The sequence below is a fragment of the Pleurodeles waltl genome, chromosome 4_2 (assembly GCF_031143425.1).
Source record: "Pleurodeles waltl isolate 20211129_DDA chromosome 4_2, aPleWal1.hap1.20221129, whole genome shotgun sequence".
Lineage (NCBI taxonomy): Eukaryota > Metazoa > Chordata > Amphibia > Caudata > Salamandridae > Pleurodeles > Pleurodeles waltl.
In genome coordinates, this window is record NC_090443.1 from 341846844 (window position 1) to 341870828 (window position 23985).

General features: G+C 45.1%; 1 protein-coding gene across 1 annotated transcript in view; it reads right to left on the reverse strand.

Moving 5' to 3' along the window:
- EIF3L (eukaryotic translation initiation factor 3 subunit L) overlaps positions 1–23571 on the reverse strand; it is a 75153-nt gene extending 51582 nt beyond the window's left edge. The window contains exons 1-10 of the mRNA XM_069231401.1: positions 23455–23571; positions 18113–18161; positions 16730–16940; positions 15836–15915; positions 15574–15635; positions 13215–13284; positions 13050–13123; positions 10155–10326; positions 9650–9804; positions 8908–9078 (exon numbers count right to left, since the gene is read on the reverse strand). Coding sequence (XP_069087502.1) covers positions 8908–9078; positions 9650–9804; positions 10155–10326; positions 13050–13123; positions 13215–13284; positions 15574–15635; positions 15836–15915; positions 16730–16940; positions 18113–18161; positions 23455–23475 — 1065 coding nt within the window. The 5' untranslated portion in view covers positions 23476–23571. The remainder of the gene's footprint in view (positions 1–8907; positions 9079–9649; positions 9805–10154; positions 10327–13049; positions 13124–13214; positions 13285–15573; positions 15636–15835; positions 15916–16729; positions 16941–18112; positions 18162–23454) is intronic.
- Positions 23572–23985: the final 414 nt, after the last annotated feature.

Sequence of the window (23985 nt, forward strand, 5' to 3'; positions counted from 1 at the left end):
ACACCCTCTCCCTTTGGAAATAGGTGTGAAGGCTGGGGAGGAGTAGCCTCCCCCAGCCTCTGGAAATGCTTTGATGGGCACAGATGCTGCCCATCTCTGCATAAGCCAGTCTACACCGGTTTAGGGATCCCCCAGCCCTGCTCTGGCGCGAAACTGGACAAAGGAAAAGGGAGTGACCACTCCCCTGACCTGCATCTCCCAGGGGAGGTGCCCAGAGCTCCTCCAGTGTGCCCCAGACCTCTGCCATCTTGGATTCAGAGGTGTGCTGGCACACTGGACTGCTCCGAGTGGCCAGGGCCAGCAGGTGACGTCAGAGACTCCTTCTGATATGCTCTTACCTTTCTTACTAGCCTATCCTCCTTCCTAGGTAGCCAAACCTCCTATTCTGGCTATTTAGGGTCTTTGCTTTGGGGAATTCTTCAGATACCGAATGCAAGAGCTCACCAGAGTTCCTCTGCATCTCCCTCTTCACCTTCTGCCAAAGGATCGACCGCTCACTGCTCAGGACGCCTGCAAAACCGCAACAAAGTAGCACAGACGACTACTGCAACCTTCTATCGCTTCATCCTGCCGGATTTCTCAACTGTTTCCTGGTGGTGCATGCTCTGGGGGTAGCCTGCCTCCTTCTTGCACCAGGAGCTCTGAAGAAATCTCCCGTGGGTCGAAGGAATCTTCCCCCTGCAACCGCAGGCAACAAAAGACTGCATCACCGGTCCTCTGGGTCCTCTCTCAGCACGACGAGCGTGGTCCCTGGAACTCAGCAACTCTGTCCAAGTGACTCCCACAGTCCAGTGACTCTTCAGTCTAAGTTTGGTGGCGGTAAGTCCTTGCCTCCCCACGCTAGACTGCATTGCTGGGTACCGCGTGATTTGCAGCTGCTCCGGCTCCTGTGCACTCTTCCAGGATTTCTTTTGTGCACAGCCAAGCCTGGGTCCCCGACACTCTAACCTGCAGTGCACAACCTTCTGAGTTGTCCTCCGGCGTCGTGGGACTCCCTTTTCTGACTTCGGGTGGACTCCGGTTCACTCCTCTTCTAAGTGCCTGTTCTGGTACTTCTGCGGGTGCTGCCTGCTTCTGTGAGGGCTCCCGGACTTGCTGGGCGCCCCCTCTGTCTCCTCATCCAAGTGGCGACATCCTGGTCCCTCCTGGGCCACAGCAGCATCCAAAAACCCTAACCGCGACCCTTGCAGCTAGCAAGGCTTGTTTGCGGTCTTTCTGCGTGGGAACATCTCTGCAAGCTTCTTCGACGTGGGACATCCATCCTCCAAAGGGGAAGTTCCTAGTCCTCTTCGTTCTTGCAAAACACCAAGCTTCTTCCATCCGGTGGCAGCTCCTTTGCACCCTCAGCTGGCTTTCCTGGGCATCTGCCCACTCTCGACACTGTCGCGACTTTTGGACTTGGTCCCCTTGTTTCACAGGTACTCAGGTCCGGAAATCCACTGTTGTTGCTTTGCTGGTGTTGGTTTTCCTTGCAGAATCCCCCTATCACGACTTCTGTGCTCTCTGGGGGTTGTAGGTGCACTTTACACCTACCTTACAGGGTCTTGGGGTGGGCTATTTTTCTAACCCTCACTGTTTTCTTACAGTCCCAGCGACCCTCTACAAGCTCACATAGGTTTGGGGTCCATTCGTGGTTCGCATTCCACTTTTGGAGTATATGGTTTGTGTTGCCCCTATACCTATGTGCTCCTATTGCAATCTATTGTAACTTTACACTGCTTGCATTACTTCCTTTTGCTATTACTGCATATTTTTGGTATTGTGTGCATATATCTTGTGTATATTTGGCATCCTCATACTGAGGGTACTCACTGAGATGCTTTTGGCATATTGTCATAAAAATAAAGTACCTCTATTCTTAGTATATCTGTGTATTGTGTTTTCTTATGATATTGTGCATATGACACCAGTGGTATAGTAGGAGGTTTGCATGTCTCCTAGTTCAGCCTAAGCTGCTCTGCTATAGCTACCTTCTATCAGCCTAAGCTGCTAGAAACACCTCTTCTACACTAATAAGGGATAACTGGACCTGGTACAGAGTGTAAAGCCAGGCCAGCCTCCTACAGTAGCGTTGACATCTGCGGTTGCCGAGTGTAGGAAGTTGGCTCTGTATGTGCTATTTCAAAGTAAGGAATAGCATGCACAGAGTCCAAGGGTTCCCCTTAGAGGTAAGATAGTGGCAAAAAGAGATAATACTAATGCTCTATTTTGTGGTAGTGTGGTCGAGCAGTAGGCTTATCAAAGGAGTAGTGTTAAGCATTTGTTGTACATACACACAGGCAATAAATGAGGAACACACACTCAGAGACAAATCCAGCCAATAGGTTTTGTTATAGAAAAATATATTTTCTTAGTTTATTTTAAGAACCACAGGTTCAAATTCTACATGTAATATCTCATTTGAAAGGTATTGCAGGTAAGTACTTTAGGAACTTTGAATCATTACATTAGCATGTATACTTTTTACATAAAACACAATAAGCTGTTTTAAAAGTGGACACACTGCAATTTTCACAGTTCCTGGGGGAGGTAAAGTAATGTTAGTTTTAACAGGTAAGTAAGTCACTTACAGGTTTCAGTTTTGGGTCCAAGGTAGCCCACCGTTGGGGGTTCAGAGTAACCCCAAAGTTATCACACCAGCAGCTCAGGGCCGGTCAGGTGCAAAGGTCAAAGAGGTGCCCAAAACACATAGGCTTCAATGGAGAGAAGGGGGTGCCCCGGTTCCAGTCTGCCAGCAGGTAAGTACCCGCGTCTTCGGAGGGCAGACCAGGGGGGTTTTGTAGGGCACCGGGGGGACACAGGTCAGCACAAAAAGTACACCCTCAGCAGCGCGGGGGCGGCCGGGTGCAGTGTGCAAACACGCGTCGGGTTTCCAATGGTTTCCTATGAGAGATCAAGGGATCTCTTCAGCGTTGCAGGCAGGCAAGGGGGGGGGCTCCTCGGGGTAGCCACCACCTGGGCAAGGGAGAGGGCTTCCTGGGGGTCACTCCTGCACAGGAGTTCCGTTCCTTTAGGTGCTGGGGGCTGCGGGTGCAGGGTCTTTTCCAGCCGTCGGGAAATGGAGTTCAGGCAGTCACGGTCAGGGGGAGCCTTGGGATTCCCTCTGCAGGCGTCACTGTGGGGGCTCAGGGGGGACAACTTTGGTTACTCACAGTCTTGGAGTCGCCGGAGGGTCCTCCCTGAGGTGTTGGTTCTCCACCAGTCGAGTCGGGGTCGCCGGGTGCAGTGTTGCAAGTCTCACGCTTCTTGCGGGGAGTTGCAGGGGTCTTTAAATCTGCTACTTGAAACAAAGTTGCAGTTCTTTTGGAGCAGGGCCGCTGTCCTCGGGAGTTTCTTGTCTTTCTCGAAGCAGGGCAGTCCTCAGAGGATTCAGAGGTCGCTGGTCCCTTGGAAAGCATCGCTGGAGCAGGTTTCTTTGGAAGGCAGGAGACAGGCCGGTGAGTCTGGGGCCAAAGCAGTTGGTGTCTTCTGTTCTTCCTCTGCAGGGGTTTTTCAGCTCAGCAGTCCTCTTCTTGTAGTTTCAGGAATCTAAATTCTTAGGTTCAGGGGAGCCCTTAAATACTAAATTTAAGGGCGTGTTTACGTCTGGGGGGTTAGTAGCCAATGGCTACTAGCCCTGAGGGTGGGTACACCCTCTTTGTGCCTCCTCCCAAGGGGAGGGGGTCACAATCCTATCCCTATTGGGGGAATCCTCCTTCTACAAGATGGAGGATTTCTAAAAATCAGAGTCACCTCAGCTCAGGACACCTTAGGGGCTGTCCTGACTGGCCAGTGACTCCTCCTTGTTTTTCTCATTATCTCTCCTGGACTTGCCGCCAAAAGTGGGGGCTGGGTCCAGGAGGCGGGCCTCTCCACTAGCTGGAGTGCCCTGGGGCATTGTAACACGAAGCTTGAGCCTTTGAAGCTCACTGCTAGGTGTTACAGTTCCTGCAGGGGGGAGGTGTGAAGCACCTCCACCCAGAGCAGGCTTTGTTTCTGTCCTCAGAGAGCACAAAGGCTCTCACCGCATGGGGTCAGAAACTCATCTCTCAGCAGCTTGCTGGCAGAGACCAGTCAGTCCTGCACTGAACAATTGGGTAAAATACAGGGGGTATCTCTAAGATGCCCTCTGTGTGCATTTTTTAATAAATCCAACACTGGCATCAGTGTGGGTTTATTATTCTGAGAAGTTTGATACTAAACTTCCCAGTATTCAGTGTAGCCATTATGGAGCTGTGGAGTTCGTTTTTGACAGACTCCCAGCCCATATACTCTTATGGCTACCCTGCACTTACAATGTCTAAGGTTTTGCTTAGACACTGTAGGGGCATAGTGCTCATGCACATATGCCCTCACCTGTGGTATAGTGCACCCTGCCTTAGGGCTGTAAGGCCTACTAGAGGGGTGACTTAGCTATGCCACAGGCAGTGGGAGGTTGGCATGGCACCCTGAGGGGAGTGCCATGTCGACTTAGTCATTTTCTCCCCACCAGCACACACAAGCTGGCAAGCAGTGTGTCTGTGCTGAGTGAGGGGTCCCTAGGGTGGCATAAAACATGCTGCAGCCCTTGGAGACCTTCCCTGGCATCAGGGCCCTTGGTACCAGGGGTACCAGTTACAAGGGACTTACCTAGGTGCCAGGGTTGTGCCAATTGTGGAAACAATGGTACATTTTAGGTGAAAGAAAACTGGTGCTGGGGCCTGGTTAGCAGGGTCCCAGCACACTTCTCAGTCAAGTCAGCATCAGTATCAGGCAAAAAGTGGGGGGTAACTGCAACAGGGAGCCATTTCTTTACACTGAGCTTCTGAATATGGTAAGGGAATCAAAGGGCACTGAAGGATGTCCCGAGCAGGGAATAATGAACAGAGAAAAATTTCCCCTGTGGTGTGGCTGAGGATCAGCTAAGACATTCAGGGACAGTGGAAGAGGTACTCATTAGTAAACAATTAACTCAGCACAATGTCAAGAAACCACCCCTGCATTTAGGGGAACCGCTGCATTGCGATAACAAGCTAAGCATGAATGACACGCTTACACAAGGTTTGTTTCCCCCAAAATCTTATCAATCTCTATGGTACAAAACTCGAATAACCAGAGCCTCGAGATGACACAGGGTAGGATTCTTGGGAGGGAGGTATCACAGTCATATAAAGATTTAGAGATATAAAGATCAAAGAGGCCTTCACAGGAAACCACATATGGTTGTGTTGTTTACATGGTAAATATACCAAGACGAGAACCGCAGATCAGAGAGGACAAGGAAAGCCTAATATATAAAACAATCCACTGGAAAAGACTGGTTTGACAATGCCACTTGTTGATATGCGATATCATTACAGGCAAGACATTTTTCCTTCTCACCGAACAGCAAACAGTTTGACTACACAGAACTAAGGCTGAAGCCAATGGAATGAGTAGATAGTCTTGTTGGTGGGTGTTTCGTCAATTGCAAATTCGGCAATCCAATTTAAACACAAGGCTTCTGAGAGAGAGCCTTGTTCTATAACACTGCATAGCCTTGATCTATAACACTGCATCGGTTGCACATACAATGAAAGGGATTCAGGACTAACTTCAGTTGACTGACAGTATAGTAGAGTTGAAGTCATTGTATGCCAAATGTAACCCCAGCAAGAGCAGGGGCCAAGTGTCCTGCACAAAAATCCACAAAACTTACTCTCAATTGCAAGATCAAAGTGCTAAACATACCATTGTCAGATATTATTGTTGTAACCAATAAAGCACCTCGAGCGCCACAATGGACATCTATAATATCTATAACTGATCCACCAAGGGGAGCATACAATCTCCAACAATAAGGCAATTCAAACCACGCAGAGGTATTATGATGGGAAAATTGTAGCTCGTGATTTCAACGTCCCATACAAAACACTTGCTAGTGACATGGACTCAATCATGGTGGGAGGCGACAACTGGGGTATCTGAAGCCTCGATTAAAAAATTGTCTCCCCCAGAGATTCAAATGACCACATTATTTATAGCTATGGGCGTTATAACCTGTAACAATCCCCCCCCTTTGAGATAAACAAGGCAAGCATATTAGTGAGATGAGCCACATAAGCAGGGTTGGTTATATTTTGTTAGATCTTTGTCTATCTGTGTTTGAATAAGATGGTTGATATGTGAGTGACTGAAAGAAGGGACAGTAACCACAATGCTTTACATCAGAAAGACATTTTTTCAGATTCCTCCAGCCCTTATGCTCAGTTTAGTACAAGGGTGATATTGGCATTGACCAAAAGACTAGCCATCATATGGACCTGTTGCCAACAGTCCGAGACAATCCCCTGGATACAAACTGCAGCTCAAATCCCAAAACACAAAATTATTTACATCCTTGGCTAATTACTTTCAAGAGAAAGAAAAAACTAACCGAAAAAAGAAAAAAAATCATGATTCTTCATTCAACTCAAAATGAAAAATAGCCAAAAATAATTTAAATAAATTAGACACTATATTAATGTCCAGCAAAAGAGTCAGCCACAGCCACACCTTAGAGCTCACCTCGTCAGACCACCCCATCATACACTTCACCCTCGCTGGCCCTATCACACCATCCCGAGTCACCACAACCCCCACCCCTCCCACAACTGAACCTAGGTCACTCACCAGCACTGGACCGACTCAACACCTCACAACCCAATGTTACCACCAACGTGGATAAGGCTTACAGAACTTTAACGATGGGAGCAGCCGATCGGGAAACCACCGAACAAGGCAGCTGGTACACCTCGGAACTTAGTGAGGCAAAACGCAAACAACTACAGAAACCAAGTCACCTTCAAATCAGCCCTCAATGACTACCACCCCCAGATCACAACCGCCAAAAAAGTTGCGCTGGACCGCCGGATTGAAACCAGCACCAACTGGACCAAACAGCTCTTCACCATCGTCAGAGTGTTTGCCTGCCCATCAGCTGTTGAAAACTCCACCTCACCCCACAGGAACTCTGCAAGGCCCTCACCGACCACTTCCACAACAAGATAGAGATCATCTACAGAAACTTCAACCCCCAGCATCTCATCCACCACCACCCGCTCACTGTATGGGAACAGCTCAACGCACCAACCACGGCCATTATCATGAGCTCCATCCACTCGGGGGCACCCACCGACACCTGCCCCCACAGAATTTTCAACCTTGGAAGAGAAGAGATCAGACACCAGCTCACCACCATCCTCAACACCTTGCGCACCACAGTCACTTTCACAGAATCCTGGAAACACAAAGAGATTAGACTCCGTCTCAAGAAACCCTCTGAAGACCCCAGTGAGCTGCAAAACTACTGCCCCTCTCCCTGCTACCGTTCCATGCCAAAGTCCTGGGGAAGGCCATCAACCTCCAACTCACCGAGCACCTGGAGAGAGAAAACCTTTTCGACCAGTGCCAATCAGGTTTCAGAGCCAAGCACAGCACTGAGACAGCTCTAATTACCGCAACGGACGACATCCGCACTCTACTCGACAGTGGGGTTGGGAGGGCGTGGGGGAGGCAATAACTGCCCTGATAATACTTGACCACTCCGCTGTCTTCGACACTGTCCACCACGCACTCTTTGCCTGCCTATGCCAGACTGGGATCATTCACAATGCGCTCAGGTAGATGGCATCCTTCTTCACGAGACCCAGTGTCCACCTCCCCCTTTTCACTTCGCAAGCCAAGCACACCATCTTCGGCGTCCCCCAAGGCTCCTCACTCAGCCCAACCCTCTTCAACATTTACATGACACCACTAGCAGACAGTGAGAACGCACATCATCTCCTACGCTGGTGACATGCAGCTCATTCTCTCGCTGTCAAAAGACCCCACACGAACGAAGATAAGCTTTCACAACTGTATGAAAAGTGCTTCCGTCTGGATGAGGGACAACATCCTGAAGCTCAACAGACAAAACAGAGGTGCTGATCTTCAGCAGACACTCAAACCTCTGGAACGACTCCTGGTGGCCATCAGAACTCGGACGCACCCAAACGCCTAAAGATCACAACGACAGGTCAATGCCGTCTTCTCCGCCGGTTTCCATACACACCACAAGATTTTCAAATGGCTCCCCCTTGACACAAGGAAGACAGTGACACAGACCCTCATCACCATCCGACTAGACTACTGCGATGCAATCTAACCAGACACCTTCACCAAATTCCTACAGTGACTCCAAACAGTCCAGAATGCATCTCCAAGACACATTCTCAACCTACCTAAGAGAACCCACATCACCCAGTATCTGAAGGACCTCCACTGGCTCTGGCTCTCAATCCATAAGAGATGTCATTCTTTTCAAGCTCCTAACCCATCCCTACAAATCCTTCCACAACCTAGGACCCACCTACCTAAACCACTGGCTTCATCACCTCCCGCCCAGGCCTTTGTTCACCTCGCCGAGATACCATGCATACACCGCTGTCGCAAGGGAGAAACGATCCTTCTCCACCTTGCCAAGACCTGGAACGCTCTCCCCCCTCCACACCATCGCTGACCCACTACCAAAATAGGGCTGAAAACTTGGATGTTCGAATAACACCTGCAGCAAGAGCCTGGATACCCTCTTGGGTGATAAGCTGCACTAGACAAATACTGACTGATTGATTCGATTTTGAAGGGACTCCTGTGGGGTATGAGGAACACATATGGATATGCATATCCCATTCCAGCTGTCCATCTTTTTTTACACAAAAAGGGGTGTGGGGGTAGGTATGTAGGTGATGGATAATGCCAGGTAAGGAGAAAGTGCAATGACAAGACTATTAGTGTACTTATTGTACTTGCACACACTATCTTGAATCACACATTCCCATGGGGCATGAGTAGAAATGGTAACTGAGCACACATTATTGAAGAGGGTGGCAAACCCACAGGGCATGATGAAAATGTGCAGGGTGCAAAAGGGGAATTTAAAGAGGCTCATACCATCTCATACTTGTACGTGCTCCTTTGGATCATGCTCTTTGTTCGTTGCACGTATAGCAGAATGTTGGCAAAGATGCGGATGGCATCTTGGTAGCGGCGCATCATCAGGTAGGCAAAACCCACATAGTAATATGTGGTGACTTGGCACTCGGGGACGCGGGAGTACATGCTCTGTGGGAAAACAAAAAGTTTAAGTTTAACAAAGAAGCATCCACGAGCTCACCAGCAATTAGCTGCATCAGTTATTTTGCAGAACTGCAACATTCTGTTTACAAACACCCCAAGCCCCATACAGAGTGATAATAGCTCTCTCTCTCTCACTGCCATGCTATTAGCAGATAATCCTGCTCCACCTTGTCACTAGTTCATCCTTGCTTGGTTGTTGTTGCCACTAAAGATGTGCACCCTCCTCTTACATCACTGAACCCCTCATCTTTCAAATTGCCACCACCTCACCTGCACTAGCCCCCTTTACACTCAGTAGATGCAGCATCTCCCGCTTCTCTTCAAACTTGCCTCAGCAGTTATTTGCCTCTCTTCTCTGAGAAGGCCCCATTTCTCTTGAGCACTTTGCAGCCTTTTCCTCTTTATTATTTGCCGTCTCTTTACTCAGAAGCGGTCACCTCACTCCCTAAGAATATGCCCTTCCCGTATAGAACCTGTTATCCTGAACCGGCCCACTGCACTGATTTTCTTTTGTTCCATCCCCACTGGCAGTGAGAGTAAGCCTCAGAGAACTCACCTTCTTGTTAAGCTCAATGTTTTCTAGAACTTTGATTGCCTGGTAGTAGTCTCCAAGCAGAGAATGCAGACGTAGGAGTCCCACAAGGCTGAAGTAACCCAACATCTTGTACAGGGAATGACGGCCATACTCGCCAGCAACACTCTCTGGGTCCCCTGAATGGGAGAAAAGATATCACAAAGTGATTGGAAACGGGAGCAGCCCAACCATGATTTATCACTTCACTGAAAACTTGGGTCCATTATCACTGAGTGGCCATGTAATGTAAACAGGTTCAAGCAGTCTTTTGTGCCATAAAATGAGGCCAACAACTTGTCTAAGCAACACATGTCAAGTAACATAGATAATAGCATGCTATTGCAAGCACCTGAAATACTTCCTGGTTACAATTAAGTCTAGTGAGGATGATGATAACCTCAAAGAGGAAAAGACTACAAATACTATGAAGATTTCCATCAGCTGGACAGTATGTGTTTTCACTACGATTCCATTGCTGCTTTCTCACCTCCACTGGTGTAGACCTCCAACTGGCGGTTGATATTAGACTTGTCCACCAAAGAGTGCAACACGTTTAGGACACTGTGCACATTCCAGATCTTGGGGTTGGACCGCAGGAAGTCAATCTCCTCCTCTGATTTTTTTGAGGTTTTGCAGCGGTACTGGCTGAAAGACTGAAACTGGAAGAAAGAGCATACAAAGTGTAAGACTCAAATTGACAACTGTGAATCAACCATCTGGAATATGAGACCTGTACTGTTATTAGTTTTGTGTACAACGCCAAAGAACTACATATAAAGGAAAGCTATGTACCCTGTGCCGAAGTGAAACATCCACAGTTCCTGCTTTTCTCCAGTCCATTCTCAATGTCTTACCTGTTTCTCCTATCTTCATTTACCTCAATCACAGCATCTCCTGGGCATGCACTTCCTTTTTCCATCAACAGCATTTCATACTCTCCTCTCCAGGTTTCCATTTAATTCTTCAACATGACCACAAAAGTCTCCCATGCAATACATGTGCCTGCTCTATGTACTTCTGTTAGTCCTGGCATCCCTAGGGTGGTCTTACCCCAGACTTTTTGCTTTCTGCCCTCTGTTTTGTTGTTATATCTTCTGCCTGGCCTTAGGACTCTGGGCACTATACCACTGCTAAAGTGCATGTACTTCACCCCTAAACATGGTCACACTGGTGTATCTAAACATGGCATATGTAATTTACATGTAAGTCCCTTGTAAAGTGGTATACAATATACCCAGGACCTGTAAACTAAATGCTACTAGTGGGCCTGCAGCACTGGTTGTGTCACCCACGTAGGTAGCCTGTAAACAGGCCTCAGGCCTGCCACTGCAAAGTCTGTGTGTACCGTCTCACTGACACCCCCACTTAGCATTCAAAACCTCTTGCCAAGCCTTAAACGCCCCTTCTCTTGCATAGAAGTCACCCCTAAGATAGTCCCTAGGTAACCCATAGGGCAGGATGCCGTGTAAGTAAAAGGCAGGCCATGTTCTTTCTAGTTTTACATTTCCTGGTAATGAAAAACTCCCAAAGTAATGTTTCATTACTGTGAGGCCTATCCCTCTCATAGGTCAGCATTACGAATTCCTTAAAATACTTTTAAGCTGCCATTCCTGATCGGAGTGAAGTAGCTGTATCATTGGAATGGTCATGATAAATACTCTTTACTGGTAAAGTCAGATTTATAATTACTATTTTAGAAAGTGGGAATTTCTCTGCTCTCACTGCCCTGCAGGTTCACAGCCTATCTCCAATATACGTCTGGCCTGGGTTAGGAGACAGCTACACTTGGGCATTCCCTTTCAGACACCCACAAACACAGGATACTCAACTGCATCTGCATACTGGTGGGCCTTCCCAGGGAGGAGGTTGGGAAGGGCTCCCATTTACATCCCAAAAAGTAGTGGCCAGAACCCTCACAAAGGGGGCTGATTACCCCCACTGATAGTCTGGAGCCGAGCGGAGCTGAAATGGGGACCTGTGCACTTCACAGAAACCTTCTGAAGTCATACTCCACATAAAAGGAACTTTTTTAGTAGAAGTACTGGGCCTCTGACCCACTAAAGTCAGTACATTTCTGGACTCAAGGAAACTCTGCTGGAGTAAAGACTGCTGTGCTAGAGGATCGCCACTTTGCTGTGCCTGATAGTTTCAAGGAACTGGTGACTTGCCTTGCTGAGCTGCCCTGCTGATTTCTGCCCTGCAACTCAAGACTCAACAATCAACCCCAGAGTGAATCCAGAAGGGCTTGCCGACTTGCCTCCAGCTCTACACCAAGTCTCTGGGACATCCAAGACTTCAAGCGTGGCTTTGTTGCACCTTGCCGCTCACTTAATCAACACTTTACTTCAGCGTAGCTTCATTGCAAACCACTGCTCTTCTAGCCAATATCTCAGAACGACTTCACTGCAGCCTGCCACTCCCTTTTGCTCAGGGATTCAGCGTGTCTATGTTGCAGTGTGCTGCTCAATCAGCCAAGATTTCAGTACAGCTTTACTGCAGCCTGCCGCTCACCCCATCAGAACTTCAAAGCAGCCTCATGACAACCTGCCACCCATCTCACCAGGACATGGGTGCAACTTCAATATAGGCCACCACCTGTGTTGCCAAGTGACGGAGACGTGCGATACACGCTGGTCTTTCCCAACCAGCGAGTGGTGGTTGGGCGTAACCCTGCTTCTTGCCCTCACACCAGCCCGATCACTTTGCCTCAAACTATGGCAGCGACAGTGTATTCCCAGACCCATACGCCCAAGCAGCCTTTAAGCTTCTGTTGCACACTCTGCATAATGAGGATATAATATCTTGTATTCTTCACCCAAGCCACTCTTGAGTGGCCCGATCAACCTATTCTGCGCTCCTCCAAGAGGGACACTTGCATTCTCACTCAATACTGTAAAGACTCTAAAATAAGCCTCATACACAGTGCGCTTAATGTGATATCTTTTTAAAGTACATATGCATTAGTTTTTTGTCGTTTTTGGTCTTGATCTATTCAGATACATAACCTCTATTTTAATGCACCCACATGGAGTCCTTATTTGGTGCGTCACTGTGATTACTTCAAGGGTGTTACACAAATACTTTACACTTGCCTTCTAAGTTGAGCCTGCCTGCTCTGTGCCAAGCTACCAGAATATGATCACAGGTTAACTCAGGTTGTGTATTTGACTTTCCTGACTAGGACTGTGGTCCCTATTTGGACATACTGTATACCCTTGCCAACAAGAGACCCAATTTCTAACAACTTCCTAACTGCTCCCTCACATTCTCTTTCTTTCCAAATATTGTGAGTGCTGTTGATAACCAGGGGAGCCATACATAATGTACATAAAGCATTCAAAAACATTCTTTCCCTGTAGTGCTGCAAGAAAGGTGCAGTTACCTGGTAGATGAACTCATCAATTATATCCCACAGCCACTGGTTGGGAAGTTCCAGGGGAGCTGGGCCGTCAGCATCTGCAAAAGAGACAATTAAGACATTAATTTGTCCTCCACGCAATGAAAACTATGCTCCCCACAGTCAATCCAAAACATGTTAATTACATACTTAAGATGTAGTTGAATAAGTTGCAGTAGTTGTAGTAGGACTCGAAGCGCTGCTCCAGTGTTGGTCCTCCCTGAACAGAAGAGACAGGAGCATTACCACCAGAGAAACCAAAAAGTTCAGTTATAACTCGTCACAAAAATGGCTGCCATCTGATAGCTTAAAAGGTCTACTCCCTTCCAAGCAAGCAGAAGACGCAAATCTAAGAATGATTCCAGGGAAGAATAGTTATACCCTGCAGCAACCAAGTGACGCATTTGTATGCCCCATTAAATAGCATAACAGTGATCTCCGATGTTAAATCTATGTCTCTAGGACGGAAAGTAAGAAAATGCTCAAGTTAGCTTCCCTGACACAAGAGCATAACAGGGGCAAGCACAAACTACACAAACACCATAGCACTGGCACCTTAGCACATAATAAGTGTCTGAAGTGAGAACTGCACATTCGAGTTGATATTATTTTGTTCAGTTAGTGCTCAATCTTTCAGTCCTGAAAATCCTAACTATCTTTACGTACAAGATCTGGCTTGCACTAAATGAGAACATAGAACTATTCTAGTAAGCTCTTGCTCACATTTAATCAGACATAGCCAGCATTGTGCTGTAGAGACAGTAGTGGCTGCACAGCAATGACAGCACAATGCGATGTTACAGTCACTTGTGGTAGTGTTCTAGACTAATAATGCAAAACTGTTTTGTTCAAGCCAAAATATTTGACATAGAAGGGATCTTGTTATAGCTTTGAGCAACCAAAGGACAAACCCAACAACTGAAATGTTACGGTAGCAGTGGAAAGGGTGGACTAGGACAGAGAAAATGAAAGAAGAGGAAAGAGGAAGGAGAATCTTCCCCAACAAGCTTGTATCTCACTGGATAGAACCATAAGCATTAGGTCAGGAAAGAGGTAGCACGAGCTGCAATGCGATCAGAGAGAAAAAAAGCCAATCCCTTCAATACAATATTTTTTCTAAATGAGTGCACCACTAAGAGAAAAGAGTGAACAAAAGCCAATGAGGACCTGTGCACTACCAATCCCCAGCTCGTTACTATCCAGTATACGTGGCTGAGTGCCCTTTCCATACCCACCCCAGGCCTCGAAAAATCACAAAAATGTTAACAAGACCTGCAGTTCGAGTATCCTGAATATTCTACTCAACCTAACTGTAATGTACTTGACCCAGAAACATGTCTCAAATTGTGTGATCCTAGGCAAACATTGTATTTTACAGTTGCCTTTTTCTTCATTCTCACATGAGTGCACCTTCAAATATGTGAGTTCAGCATTTCTGCTGTAAAAAAAAAAAAAATCATCTGTTTGATTAAATATACTAAATGTTTGCTCCATGTATAATAAATCTAGCCCACATATAGGGTGCACATGATCCATGCATGACTTGCCTCTTAAGTTTACTAATAGTTCTGCCATCAGGGCAGGAGCGTTTCTCAGTTATATTTAAACACTCACGTTTAATAAATATATTACTAAAGCATGATGTGGTAGCGCCCTGTCATTTACAGACAGGCAATTTCCAAGAAATGTAAAAAAAAAAAAAAGAAAAAACGTCCCACTAACTTGCAGCTTTACTGATGATACATATGTATATACATAAAAATATAGTTTTAACAATAATTTGTGAAAATTGGGTTTCAGAAAACATTTATCATTTGCACATCACCAAGTAAAGTGTTCAGACTTTTTTCATCCTATTAAAATATTTTTTTCATCACACAGAAGCACAAAAAATTGTATTTCACAGCTACTGAAATATATTTTGAAATGTTTGTAAAGTTGACTTAGTTATGTAAATGTGTGTTAGGAAACACCTGATACCAACAGCCTTTAATTTCACATAAGTCAGACAGTTCACCTTACAAAATCCTGGAACTCTTGCAGTCACAAGGAAAAGTATTTGCATTGCAAGAAAACAAACTGACTTTTGACCTCTGTCTCTCAACACAGAGCATATGTTGCAAGGATAAGATTTAAAGGCATCTTAATTACCAATTCAGTTTCTGACTGGACAGAACGCCTGTTCTTTGTCCACTCGCCAGAAGGGGCACATAGGATCTAAAAATAGCTCACCCTCATAAAATAAAACTTGCCATAGCGAGTGGTCGAGTAGATTTTTCGAGCCCTGCATACATTTAACTTGCTATAGATTCAAGGTATTCCTTCAAGGCATTCAGACTACATTTTCTACTGCCCCCACTAATTTAGAATGTTTTATAGCAGTTCGAGATCTATCACATAAAAAATGTCTGCATTGGGAAATTTTAGATCGTCTCTGAGCAGAAGACTATTCCGGGAAGACCCAGGTCACACCAAATGGGCAGCATTCCGTACACACAGCTACACTTACAGTGACTTTTGCGTAAATGTGGCGAAAGTAAAGCTCCTTGTACAGGATCAGGAACACAGCATCTGGTGTGGACAAAGAACAAGATCAGAAACGCAAGACAGTAATGCTCAGTCACTCTAAGCCTCCTCAATGTCATGGTCTAATCTAATTTTACCATCATTTCTGTATGTTGCTGCACCCTCCACCCCAAAAAAACCCTCATCACCTTCTTGCCCCATCATGACCAGACTTTTCTTTGTACTGAAGTGCACTTAGAACTTACCATTTCCAACCTGTGCAGCGATGGACTCGGCTTCTGGCCAGGGTGAAGTTTTGAAGAACCGCTCTGTCAGCTTGGCCCAGCTGCAGGAGAAAGTTTTACAAGACGTCAGCAGACTATGATGAGTGAGGCTGGTACCTTGGGAGACTGAGGGTTAATTGACATTCAAGTGCCCCTCATTCCCACACCCTGTCCTCTTTTCCACACCTCCAACTTGTTAGGCTTTCTTGCAAGCATTTCCAATAAAAAACCCAGGAAAGTTTTCGCCAACTTCTGCAACTAATCAAGAAACGTGACAGCAAACCTGTTCTTGGAGTTCGAATATAGGTATTATAGCTCATGCTGAGATGCTGAACAATAGTTGGTTAAAACAGAAACCTAGTGTGCTACTAAAGAGCCAATTACAAGCCCAACTATATTTTACCCGTGGAAGGCACTGTAAATGCCTCACTCACCACTGCCGAACTCTGCACATGTGCAACTGACCAAAACCCATGGCTAAATGATGTTATTAGAAAATTACAATTTAATATCTGAGTGCTGCTGTACTGATGGTGACTATAAACGAGTTGTTGCCACGTTTACAAGATGGGAATTACACCTCACAATCACTCATTGCCTGCTACGAGTCGCATACAACAGCCACCTACTTTACTGATGTGGCTAGCTCCTTGTACTAGATTCATGCAGTGATTACCCATGGGATCGCATTGAGATCGATTCTAATGTTTCTTCTAATAAAATTAAAAGCGTTTAGTTTTCAATTCCAGCAATGCCCAAATATAATTTCTGGTGACTTCAGGTCATTTGACTGCCATTTTTTGCATGGTATGGAGCAGAAGAATTCTTCCTAAACCTTGCACTCACAGTCCTGGCACAGACCAGGATGAACTGTACCTATTCTCGTAGATGTCCTGGATCTCATACACCTTCTGATCAATGAGGTCACTGGAAACGCGGCTGGCCTGAAGCTCGTACACCTTTTGGTCGATGAGCTCGGAGACGGTCTTGTGAAAGTAGTTGATGAAGTTCTTTATGACGTCTGGGATCACCTGGTAGGTCTGTTGCTCGTACTGCCGCTCATAGGCCAGGTCCTGCTTTGGGTCCCCTAAGAGCGAAGAGGTAAAGGAACAGCACAGAGTCATCACACCGACAGTCTCCCATTGATGCACAACCCCCTTCTTCTTCTGCATCAGAAAAGTACACAGAGTACTCCTGGATTGGGAGAATTTCTAGACAAAGTACTTCTGTTGCTATTTTGAGTTAGAGGTCATCTCGATAAGAGTCATGGAAAGACTCCCAATGGCCTCTACCAAACATGACGTTTTCATGCATGACACTGTTGCCAAGTTATCTCAACAAAAAGTAACAATTGTCACTTTCTCTTACTCAGAATCTCTATATCTCACTAATTTGCATGTACAGATACTTGCAAATAAAGAAAGACAGTTTTGCCCAGTCTTTCAGACTTGCCACTTTTTAGTCTGAAGCCAAATTTTAGGTCCCACAGAAACAAATACCATTTCTGACCTTATCCACTATTGTTCAATAATGCCCCAAAGCTACTGCCACAGAGATTACCCCAACTGCAAAGAAGCAGACTACTCAACTTTCCGGAAGTCCCCGGACCAGTCAAACCTCAAATAGCAAAAGGACTCAGCTGGAGAATATTCTTTCATAACGGCAAGCTACACTGTTGCAGGACTAGTCACGTGACAACAGCAGCTTCCAAAGAATGGATGGATACTAACCATGTCGAAGTTCCTGTGGGCACACAGTGTGACCAAATCTAAGGTCACATGCAAGGAAGAGCACAAAGAAACAAGTACCAACTTTTAACTACAGCGCACCCATCATGGAGTTCAATGGCTGTTCCAGAACACACAATCACATAAATTAAAAAAACTGTGCATACCTGAAAAGTGTGCTGCGTGTAGTTTGAAACTAGCAAGTTTTTCCCAGCTACTGCATACTTTACAGCAGGCATGATGTTATATTATTTTACAGATTTGGTGGTTTGAGTTGGCTTTAGTAAAACACGAACTTTGATAACGTATGCACACTTCACTGCAACAATTCTAGTTCTTATTTGAGATCTTTACTCAGAGGTTTCAACGGGGCTTTGTGATAAACTCTAAAGGCAACAGAGAGGAGCAACCATGGCACTAAATGAAATTAACTGACACCACTTCATCCTATATGCACCAAGGTACAGAGGTTTATACGACTGGAGGGACACAGGTGATAATTCTTCGTACATTATGGGTGAACTTAACTCACCTGTGTGCATGTCATAGTCGGCCTGGTAGTTGTATGGATCATACGGGCCCTGAGAGGAAACAAAACAACAACATTAATCTTTTATATTGACAAAGGCCGTACGGATGTGTACTCTATAAAGAAGATCTGCACCTCCAGCGCATCAACGTGTTAAATATGCATACTAACCACCAAAACAGGAAAACCGCATCCCCAGACAAGGGGGCAGAACGTCAGTGGGGGCGGGAGGAAGAAGGCTGAGAGATGTACTCCCAAGCAGAAAAAGACAGGAATTAACTGCAACTGACTACCTCCACCCCGCGAACTGCAGCCCTAGGGAGGCAAAAGAAAATGTCCCTGCCAACCTTAACAGATGGCAGGACTAGATCCCTATGATGAACGACTGAGAGCAGTGCCTGGTACGGCAAAAAAAATGAATAACTACTACATCTCCAGACAAAAACCTTCGACTACCCAAAAAGAGGAGAGCAGAGAGCGCCAACACTGCCAATAATGAGGAAAAAAACTCTTTTAAACCCCTGATGGCTGACACACCTGAAAACTTGCAACTCAAGGAAAGCAGGGATGAACAACAGAGCCAAAATACCGTAGAGACAAAAGAAAGAGCAAAGCCGTGCCTTCTAATTCCAGAAAAGAAAGCTGCACCTCCTATCCAAGAGGGTGAACTTTGCCTGCATTTCCTGAAAGATGGAAGAACGCTATCTGAGAAGGAATCCCTACCACTAGGCAGACCGAGATGAATCATGTACCTGCTTACCCATCGAAAGGCGGAGTCGCAGTCAGGCAAAGGGAGGGGACAGCTAACCTCCGTAACCTAGCGAACAGAGGCACACACACACAACAGATGCAAAGATAAAATAGTTCAGCCACTATAAAAGGAGAAGACAGGGCGAAGCAGATAGCAGGCCCCAGTATGAGGACAGAACATGCATTCGTACATACTATTGGGGCATACTCAAAGTATACAATCGGTGGCTTCATCCAGTGTATATTATGGCATTTCATGTGAACCAAAGAAAACCAAAATCTACTTCAAGAAACAATGTAAAATCTAGGTTAAGAGCAAATTTACATATTCACTACCCACAACTTTAAAAGAAGGGCTATATTCATCATTGTAGATTAAGAACCTGGAAGACAGAGAGGTCCAAAGCCACTAAACATGCGTGTCATTCAAAATTCTACAGAAAGACCAGATTCTTAAATTAGCACCAATTTCATCTTTGTTAAGGTACCTAGATTGCCTCCTGGTGGCTATTAGAATTAAGATTAAAAGCTGACAATTGTGCATAAATGCCTATTACTCAGACTTCCACTAATTGCAGGAATGCTTCAAGCTTGTTTACCATACCATAGCTCTAGGGTCCCCTAGCAAGAACGTACTGGTATTCCAAAAAGAATTAAAAAGGAAGCTGGTGGAAAACTAGTCACCCATTTTGCATGCTCGTCCGATAATCTGAGGCATTCTGATATCCCTTTTTTTAAAAGTTCTTGAAAACATAATGTTGAAGTTAGTGTCTCTGCCGCTTTACAGTAGCTTAGACATCATTTTCATTAATTTATGATAAAGATATTCAGAAGACCCAATTACTATGAATCACAATCAGGCCAAAAGGCAGACATTGATGGATGTTACAAACAGGAATCCTAATAGGGGCAAAGGCCTCCAGAAGCGAAGATCCAAGCCAACTGATATAGGCAGGTGCAAGCTGTTAAAAAGCGGGGCACCGCACCAGGGCTGAAAGACAAATCATTTTTCCCGATGGCCCTATTACTTCCCAATAACCTTAATTATTTGTAGCCGTCCTCGTCAGTCATTACTAATGAGGTAGCTGCCACCTCAAGACAGGAACAAAGCAGGAGGATCCTAACATGCATGCCTCACCGACCCATAATGGGTATCATATAGGGGCAGAACCTTCAAGGCTTCACTTGTATATATTGTAGTCCTGTCAAAACTGAAATGAGGGCAGGTGGGTGGATGACGATGAGCTGGACTAAGAGTAAGGAAGGTTACCAGTAAGTACTAGGGTCATTACCTCCACGTTCCTTGTCCCAGTCATTACTAATTGAGTATACCATCGCTACAGTCCTCTACAATCGAACAACAAACGTGAAGGAATCTTAAACATGCAACACCCTAATTTAAGGAACATAGAAGAATACAACAGAAAAATAGTAAAGATTAAATCATGACATTGCAAATATGAGAACACCTATGTCCACACTTCATTGCAAGTCTGACACCTTATTTGATCAATAATATCTAACAAAAGTATACTCTGATGATCACATTGCAGCTCTGCACATCTCATTAATCGATACTCCCTGCTACTCTGCCTAGTATGTAACCCTCCCTCTTGTTGATCTTCATTGGAGATGTCCAGGACTCTTGTCCTGTCAAGAGTATGTCTGACTTTATTCGTCTGCTCAAAGTTATTTTTGTAGCCTTCTGATCCCTTCCAGATTGACAAAAGTTACAAATAAGTGATCAGTTTTTCTCTGATTCTGAGACTGTCGATATAGCTGAGAGAGCTACTTTAACATCCAAGTTACTATTTCTTTCTTCAAAAGTATAAGAAGGAAGTACAGCTTCCTGCAATCTGTGAAAAACAGAGTTCACTTTAGTTATGAAAGTAGGATCAAGTTTAAGAATAATACTATATATGCCAGAAATCTGATGATAAGAGACGAGGATTGCACGCCTCCAATCGTTACTTCACAAATTGCTGTCCAGCCCGGAGGTACCAGCCAGGTTCATATCGCAGCATGTCTTTGCACAGTCCAGTGGACAATGCTCCATCCGCTTCCTCTTCTATGTCATCTAGTCAGATTCTAGTCACCAGTAGTTCATTCGCTGGCCAAGCTGGTTGCGTTTTTTTCCAGAAATCAGGGAAGACAGTGTAGTTCTGATGAAACTCAATTCATTGGAAGGTTGAAACTAACATTTCCGAATGTTCAGAAGAGGACTTTGACATACAATGATCTATATTGTGTGGTACTTAATACGAGAATTCTCTTTTTCTGATGGAGCATGAAGAAACCAGTTTTCCAGGCATGGAAACATCGGTATTCTGAGAATATTCTCCTCTCCCATGGAAGAACAGTTCACCACAAAATCCAAACAATTATTGTTCGACAAAACACTCCACATTCTCTAGACTGTACAATCTGGTAATGAATCTTAGAAGCATTATTTTACCACTGTCTCTCCCTTCCTGTTCTACAATGTACATCACAAGCTGGTGGATAGGCCTGCTGACATTAGAAGGCCTCTGAAATTGCCTTAGCAGAGACTCAGGACAGGTCCCAGGTCTCTTGGAAGGAAACACAGTCTCTCTCTTAATACGAAACAGTACAGCTGGCAGAATGTTTTTAGAGATGTATCTCCTGTTTTGGTACATATTTAGAGAGGCCTTGCTGCTTTCATCAGAACTATCAGTCAGAGGGTGGATTTACTACGTTATTCCTTATATTAAAATATTACTCTTCCTTAAATGCTGCTACGGTCTCACAATCATTCTGATTTGATCCTTCTTTCAAGATCTATAGCCTTTATGAGAAGGAGAGGTAGGGTCAGGAGAGGGAGAGAGAGAGGCAGAGGAGTGAGAGGAAGCTGAAGTGCGACGCTTGGCTCCTCGTTTCTGAACACTTTCCTATCACTGTCAAAGACATGACAAGGAATACAAGCTAAAGCAACAATCAGGAATAACAACAATCTGACCTGAAGCCATCCACTTATAAATGAAAAAGAGTGCAGGAAGACTTCTTCGCCATGATGTTACAGCGAGGAGAGATTATTCCTCCGAAGCATGACAGAGATGGTAACCGTTCCTAAGATGATATGATCTGAGCCCAGCAAACACCTCCTGCGTCCTCCTCCCAGGTAAACAAAACAAGATGGACCCGGAAGTACCAGCCCATTTATAGTACCCAGTATGTGTCGATGGGGTTTGCATTTTAGGATGCTCATACTCTGTTCGTCTCGAGGTGGCAGCTACCTCGTTTATAATGACTGGAATGAAGGACGTATGGGTAATATTCTTTTCCCCTGTAGATATCCCCATTTTCTGCCCAATTATGGAGCTTATCCCACCTATTGGTCTCTTCCCCACTCAAAGATGCCGCACCTGTTCTTCACGTTTGCTTTCGCCAAACCATCTCTCCTCTTTCTGCTACCTATTCTTATTACCAGATAATATGTCATGAGGAAATCAATTCCCAGCCAATAGTTTGCCTTACACAAATCACTTTTCTAGAGTTTGGTCCATTATTAAATTGAAGTAAAGCAAGACTACAATTCCCTGTAGAGTAGCAGCCAACAGCAAGATCAGTACTTAAAATGATGCCCATGCTAACAGAGTCATATAGTAACACTACCGTAGACCTACATCTTTTTTTACCTTTATATTGGCGGTATTTTAAAAGCAAGGGCAAAGCCAAAGAGGGCAACAAAGAACTGCACATAGTGACAAGATACACATACCGCAAGCGAAAAAGACGTACAGACATGTTTAAAATATGTCAACTCAGTATAATCAACTGTAGAAATCGCGGTGTCTTGGAACGAAGGAGAGCGTAACACTATTTAGTATGGTAAGAAGCGTGTGAAGAGGCGGGTTTTGAAATCCGTCTCCACCACTTTTCTCACTTCGACCCTCGCTGTAGTCATCCTCTTTTGTGAAACTCTCCTAGTTCTAAAGAATGCTGTTCTAACCTCTGCTCATCTCTCTCTAGTTGCAGACTATTCACTGTAGTCCCAAAACAGCACTTGGATTTAACAGGAGTACTGGATTTGTGGCTGGATGTCAAAATTGGCCTCTTTGCCATTTAGGCTTCTTAGCATTAAAAAATATTTGTATTCATAAGAAACCAGCTAATACTTTTTCCTTATGACTAAAATGTCACATATAAAAGTTATTATGGTTAAGTAGTGAGGAGTTTGCCTGATTTGGTGTGGCAGTACTAGGTTCCTCAGATAAGAGCCTCAAGCGTAACTCCTTCTAGGGCCATGCTCACATATAAAGACAACCATTTACATTTACAGCATTGAGGTCAGGTTACACACACACACACACACATACAACGTAAGCAGCAGTCAGAGCACTAAGGCACAAAGTAGTATTCGTGCTAAGGGGATTAAAGACTTCGATCTCAAAAACAGTAAGGACATACAGTACACGCGAGTCCATCCCCAACCTGGGCACAGGGTACTTCCTTCACCTCGGAGCCAGCTACGCTCCTCTTTTATTCCCCCTTTATTGGTTTCCAGGAGTGCATTTCACCCAGGTACCTCCCGGAAATTCCCGCGGAAGTGGCCCCCCTAGTCTGCGAACCCTCACCTCCCCATCATAGTCTCCCATGGTGTTGCCGGTGCTCTTCGCACGATACCGCGAATAGGGGAAAAGATCGGGCGCAGCTATTTTACGTCACTTCCACTGAGCGTGTCAACAGACAGAGGACAAGAGGTGGACTTCAGGCTCTACATCCGTTTGTACTTTTGCCACCGAATGGGAGTGTAAATAGGAAATCAGAAAAACGTGTCAAAACGTAAATAAAACGGATATGTCTTAAAATATATACCAATTTTAGATTAAGTCAGACTAAAATGATAGACCATTGTTCCGGGCAAGTATATACAATAACACCATATCGTTAACAAGAATAACTCTACTATTGTTTTTACAACTTCTGCTTTTCTGTATCACGTGTCTTGTCTACTCCACTGCTCTAATAAACATGTTCTCAAAGATGGCTATCGACCTCAACCTAGTTTTTTTCCAGTTCTTCAGTGACGTGACTTCGCCGTAATGACCCGCTAACCTACCGGAAAAAAGCTACAGTCCAATCAAGTTTGCTTTTCTTATCTCCGA